The 5,906-nt window shown below is 37.8% G+C and overlaps 2 protein-coding genes and 1 non-coding gene across 3 annotated transcripts; 2 read left to right on the forward strand and 1 right to left on the reverse strand.

Annotated features, from left to right (window-relative positions):
• On the forward strand, nucleotides 1-2,030 carry LOC126587252 (phospholipase A1-IIgamma). The gene is made up of 2 exons (XM_050252290.1): nucleotides 1-875; nucleotides 1,011-2,030. Exons 1-2 carry the CDS (start codon nucleotides 198-200, stop codon nucleotides 1,623-1,625), a joined length of 1,293 nt encoding a protein of 430 aa, XP_050108247.1. The 5' UTR covers nucleotides 1-197; the 3' UTR covers nucleotides 1,626-2,030.
• Nucleotides 2,031-2,888: 858 nt separating this feature from the next.
• Nucleotides 2,889-2,961, forward strand: TRNAA-AGC (transfer RNA alanine (anticodon AGC)). The gene has a single exon. It is a non-coding gene; the product is annotated as a tRNA-Ala (tRNA).
• Nucleotides 2,962-3,925: 964 nt separating this feature from the next.
• On the reverse strand, nucleotides 3,926-5,906 carry LOC126587255 (GDSL esterase/lipase At5g45910-like). The gene is made up of 5 exons (XM_050252293.1): nucleotides 5,554-5,906; nucleotides 5,160-5,381; nucleotides 4,944-5,092; nucleotides 4,416-4,692; nucleotides 3,926-4,243 (listed from the first exon to the last, which is right to left on the reverse strand). Exons 1-5 carry the CDS (start codon nucleotides 5,801-5,803, stop codon nucleotides 4,038-4,040), a joined length of 1,104 nt encoding a protein of 367 aa, XP_050108250.1. The 5' UTR covers nucleotides 5,804-5,906; the 3' UTR covers nucleotides 3,926-4,037.

The following is a 5,906-nucleotide window of genomic DNA, read 5'->3' on the forward strand; positions in this document are numbered from 1 at the left end:
TGCTATGAAACCACCACCAATCTCGAGCGAACACCGATCAAACCCTAACATTTCAACTTTTCCATGATTTCAAAACTTATATTTGCAGGCATCAATCACAAATGTTAGCTTTCTTCTAGTCAACCCATGAGTTTTACAGTGTATGTACTAAGTACGAAAAGTCATCAACGTGATGCATTGAACATATATACTTCTTAATGCTTTCTAGATTTTTTCGAGGAGTTTATATAAAGAAGGCAATAAGGCTCATCCTCCCCACAAGGATGCTTGGTGTGAAGAAAAAGATGGATAGCAATCATAGCATAGCCAAAAAATGGAAGCACCTAAGCGGCGAAAACAAATGGGACGGGCTATTGGATCCTCTAAACATTGATCTCCGTCGATACATAATCCACTACGGAGAAATGGCTCAAGCTACTTATGATGCCTTCAACTCAGAGAAGACATCAAAGTATGCTGGAAGCAGCAGATATGCCAGAAAAAACTTCTTCTCCAAAGTTGGTTTAGAGAAAGGCAACCCTTTTAAGTATAATGTGACTAAGTTTGTGTACGCAACGTCGCAGATTCAAGTCCCTGAGGCCTTCCTCATTAAGTCTTTGTCAAGGGAGTCTTGGTGCAAGGAATCAAACTGGATGGCGTATATTGCTGTGGCTACAGATGAAGGGAAGGCTGTGTTGGGGAGGAGAGACATTGTGATTGCTTGGAGAGGCACTGTGCAGTCCTTGGAGTGGGTTAATGACTTGCAATTTAATTTGGTTTCTGCGTCAAACATACTTGGTGAGGAAGGTGATCCGAAGGTGCACCAAGGTTGGTACTCCATATATACTTCAGATGATTCACGCTCGCCTTTCAACAAAACCAGTGCCAGACACCAGGTAAGATCACATTCAATTTGAATTAACAGTCTGTAACATAACATGAATGCCAATTTTGGTAAGACAATATTACACGTAAATGAGATAATTTTTAATTTTTAATGTTATTATGACTACTGGGTTTTATGTATCTAGGTCATTGAAGAAGTTATGAGACTAATAGAGCAATACAAGGATGAGGAAATTAGTATCACCATAACAGGGCATAGTTTGGGTGCAGCAGTTGCCACACTAAGTGCAATTGACATTGTTGCCAATGGACTGAACAGGCCAAAGGACATGCCAATCAAAGCCTGCCCAGTTACAGCCATTGTGTTCGCCAGCCCTCGAGTTGGAAACTCGAACTTTGAGAAGGTCTTCTCTGGCTACAAAGATCTTCGAGCCTTGCGCATTCGTAACGCTTTAGATGTTGTCCCTAACTACCCAATTTTATTGGGGTACTCTGACGTGGGAGAAGAGTTGAAAATCGACACGCAAAAATCCAAGTACCTGAAGAGTCCTGGAGGAGTAGTGAGTTGGCATAACATGGAAGGGTACTTGCATGGAGTTGCAGGAACCCAAGGGAGTAAAGGAGGGTTCAAGTTGGAAGTCAAGCGTGACATAGCACTGGTAAATAAAAGTGTTGATGCTTTGAAGGAGGAGTATCTTATACCGGCGTCGTGGCGTTGTGAGAAGAACAAGTGTATGACTCAACTGGAAGATGGTTCTTGGGTGCTCAAGGACCATGAGGAGGATGATGATCAATTCTGATTACTTTAGATTCTTGATTTCTTGAGTGGATTTATATTTAGAAGATATCAGTTCTGTGTGTGTCTTGGTTGCTCTGTCACATGATATATATGTTGGATTTGGCATTAAATCAGCATGCCTAAACTAAAACAAGAATCAAACAAGGATTATGATATCTTGGATGCAAGATATTTGGATTTGTGTTTCCTAATTGGTTTGGGATTTGGTTTTAGTATAGGATTTGGTTTCCTATATTCTAGGGACTTTGTGTAAACCTACGACATCTATTAGTATAAATAGATGGATGTGGGATAGAGTTTTGTGTGAAAGTTTGTGAGAGGCATAAGTTTGTATACTTGAGAACACTATGTGTTTGTGAGTTCTCTTGTATTTATTAATAATCAATAAAGCTTATGTTGTTCGAGAGATACTCCTATATTGGAGGAACTTTGAAATTGTTGTGTTTTGTTTTACTTGATTGTTTTTTGGTTTAGTTTACAACAATATAAGTGGGGTGTTTATTTGAAATGTTAGTTGTCCTAAAACCTTGGAATATTTGACTTAATTCATTTGTATAAAACTAGACATAAAAATCAAAGATATAGCATAAATTTGTGTTTCGTTTGTGAAATATTAAGGAAAGGTTCGCAACTTAAATGATTAAAAACATTTATTCTACATCTATACATTTGAAATTTAGTGTTTAATTTTTCCTTCCCTCAATATAATTTATAACAAAAGAAACGAAAAGTGAAATATCTGCATGCTTCAAGTACCTTATATTAAAAAAATACGGTGTAGGCTTGAAGCTAGCTAGTGGGGAGTGCTAAAATTACTAAACTTGGCAACGATGGAACAATGTTGCGATAGGCTCCTTCTGTTAAGTAAATTCCATCCCAATTTGCATACAAGTATGGATGCTTGCCAGTGGTTGAGCTGGGCTTCCACACGTTGCTGAACTATTGAAATTGTACGATCCTCGCCCTCCAACAGACCGTTAGAACACTTCTGAACCCTGCATCTGTATTATGTATAATGTCAACACAATCATTTTAATACACTGCTTGCATCTCACTACTTATGTTAATTTATTTAATTGTCGGCCCATAAAAGCGACAACAAAAAATTAAAAGATGAAATTGGAATGGAAATTTCAAAACTTTTAGCATGATCAAATTAGATTGAACAGATAACTCCTTCAAAGTTTACTTCTCTTCAGCATTCGTCTTGGGTAATATAGTTCTTTCCTTTTTTAAAAGAAACAACAGAGGGTTAGAATTCAACGGGGATGTAGCTCAGATGGTAGAGCGCTCGCTTAGCATGCGAGAGGTACGGGGATCGATACCCCGCATCTCCATTTAATTCTTTTTTTTTTTTTTTTTAATCTTCTCACGACCAAAACAAGAAAGTATCAAAGCCAACCATACTTTTTGTGGTAAGCAAACCCGGAAACGAAAATTGGACCACCACGAGAAACATGTCTTTGTGGTTCAGTCTGTGAAAGAAATGGATTTTACAGAATACTGAACTAGTTGTACTCTAGTAGTTAGCTAGATTAATGTCCCTTTGTTCACTACTACTAACATGAGAAAATAGGCTGTCATTGAAGTGTCTCTTGTGTCTACAACGCTCGTCACAGTAGTGTTAATTGATTCTTATTACAAGGTAAGGAGAAATTTTAGAATCTGACTTTCGGACCACGTGTTCATGCGGACTCTAGACATAAAACCATGTAATAACCCCACCCTCCTCAAACCAACCTATAACTCACCACCTCTGCCACCTACACCCAAGACCATCTCCAAAATGGGGTTAACCATTTAAATTGGCGATTTGACGACTCAAAGCGAAAGCATGACATATGGTTGATACTTCTTGACTTTGAGTTTAGATTAGGCCAATCGTATTATAGACAAATCAATCAATGTACCATTTGTAATTTGTCTAACGCGATAATTAACCATTGTATAAGTTAGAGGGGCTGGTAAACGGCCATGGATCAAGCTTATTTTATTTTTGTTAGTATGGATGTTTTAACGTTAAAAGAGATTTCAAGTTCGAACTTCGCATTTCTTTTCAGTTCATTAAAACAATAATAATCATATGATGAAAATGATCATATCTATAAGCAGGGTGATGTGATCACATGTACTGGACGCATAGAGCCTAGGGGTGTGCGGTAAAATGGCCATGGATATAGTCTTGTGTTTGATGTTAGAAGAGAATCAACTTCAAAACCCTTGTCTCCCAAAAAATAAATAATTATACGATAAAGGTAATTAAGCAACGACCAATCATGTATAGGGTAGACAAGATAAAAATAGCCACGAGTCAAACTCTCTTTATAACTTTGGAAGAAATCTCAAGTTCAAACGTCACGTTTTTTATTTATCAAAGTACACGATCAAGACGAAGTAACTAATCACATATAAGCTAAATGGGTTTTGTAAACTGGCCATGGATCAAGCCCTCGGCAATGTAGCGATAAGCAGCTTCTGTTAAGTGAATTCCATCCCAGTTTACATAGGAAGATGGATCTTTACAGGCAGTTGATCCTATGTGTCCACACCTTGCTGAATTATTGAAATTGTATGGCCCTCCTCCTCCACAGCATGCCCTTAGAGTCCCACTTTTGAATCCTGCAAAATTCAATCAAAAAATTACGATACTTAAACGAATATATAAAAATCTTAATTTTGATTTAATTCAATAAATAATTTCATACTTGTTGATTGATGAATGCTTTTTTTTTATAAATAAATGTAATATATTTTTTTCCCACAACATATAAATGTAATATATAGAACTTACCATAATGTTGAGGGGCATGGAAAAAGGGCATGGCTGCGCCATAGTAGTCAGCATATATTATGTTTGCATGAGGGTATTTCTGTCTAAGTGTTGCTAGGGCACGTTTGAGCTCACTGTTATGGTATTTGGAGAAAGCATTGAAAGCCTTCAAACACCCATTTCGTTTATCATAATAAGCTCTGTTAGTGGTTTGAAACAAAGTCAAATACACGGCTGAACATCCAATTGGCAAGTTTCCAGGCACCAACAACTCCACTGCTCCTTCTTCTATCAATGCCTGCCACAAGTCCCCAACTAATTAGGTCAATCATGTGACAAATTTTTGTGTACAATGACTTTTAATGACTAATATATACAACGATATAAGTATGAGACGCTTATCCGTATGTAGGTAACTACATACTGTTAGATGCTAGTACCAAACGTACTGCATGTGTGTGGTTATATATTGTTGATGCATGACGTGACGAATCTTATATACGATGACTTATTGACTGTTATTGATATATTATTACTGATGTGACATACACTGGTGGCGTTAGTAATTGCTCCAACAACATATGGTACTGAAGCTTTGAGCTGTTCCATGTTGCCACCGACAAAGAAAGCGTAATTGTAATCGTTTCCACCTATCTCCCCCACCAAAAAGAGAGTCTTCTTGAAGTAGTTGTCACACTCTGAAAAATAAGTAAATAAATAAATGTGAATTAAGTCAGTAATTTAGATTACAGATTGAATTGTTACCTTGTTTGGTGCTGCAAAGTGATGGCTTCAGCTTCTTGAACCAACCAAGCTGAGTGCTCAAAGAGTCATTCGTCCACATAACCGGTCCGATTTTTCTTTGGTAGAAGAATTCTGGGTCAAGTGCAGTGGCTCCAGCAACAGCAAAGTTCACTCCATGCTGAATATCTTGGGTTTTGTTCAGTGCTAGGTAGGGTGGCAAAAGTGGCAACCCAAATGCCTCAACTAAAACAGTATCAAATGATTTATTATCATATGTCTGTGTTGCTTTTGGAGTTGTTATTAGCATGCAGTCCGTTAAAGAGCAAATTTATTCATACCAGTTTTATTGACATAAATTGTGTTTACAGAAAGTAACTGACAAATTAAGGGAGGAGGAGGGAGAGGAGAGAGTTACCAATGAAATCGACGACAAGCCGTCCATCGGAGCAGCGACCGGTTGCGTGTTGAAAAAAGGTCTCTCCATAAGGGAGCTTTCCGATGACGGGAAATGCAAGGGCACCGGAGAGAAGGAAATTTCCGGTGTCGCTGAGGGAGTCGCCGAAGTTGAATATTGCCTGGTAGGGTTGAAGACTTGATGAGACTAGAGTGCTCAAACACAACGTGAGGCATAAAGAGGAGACTACAAGGATATTAATCAACTTCATTTTTTAATGTTTTGCCAATTCGATCGGATTTTGTTTGTGTTCTTTTTTAATATATACTATTTTTTTTTCTAGCTACATGCATGGTTAATGATGCTTTTTAGCA

This window comes from Malus sylvestris, chromosome 10 (assembly GCF_916048215.2).
Source record: "Malus sylvestris chromosome 10, drMalSylv7.2, whole genome shotgun sequence".
Classification (NCBI taxonomy): domain Eukaryota; kingdom Viridiplantae; phylum Streptophyta; class Magnoliopsida; order Rosales; family Rosaceae; genus Malus; species Malus sylvestris.

Coding starts and splice junctions, on each gene's coding strand:
- LOC126587255 (XM_050252293.1), bottom strand. CDS start 5,803: ATGAAGTTGATTAATATCCTTGTAGTCTCCTCTTTATGCCTCACGTTG. Junction 5,093..5,159: donor ACTTTGCAGCACCAAACAAG/GTAACAATTCAA, acceptor CTTATTTTTCAG/AGTGTGACAACTACTTCAAG. Junction 4,244..4,415: donor CCATGCCCCTCAACATTATG/GTAAGTTCTATA, acceptor TGAATTTTGCAG/GATTCAAAAGTGGGACTCTA.
- LOC126587252 (XM_050252290.1), top strand. CDS start 198: ATGCTTTCTAGATTTTTTCGAGGAGTTTATATAAAGAAGGCAATAAGG. Junction 876..1,010: donor AAACCAGTGCCAGACACCAG/GTAAGATCACAT, acceptor TTATGTATCTAG/GTCATTGAAGAAGTTATGAG.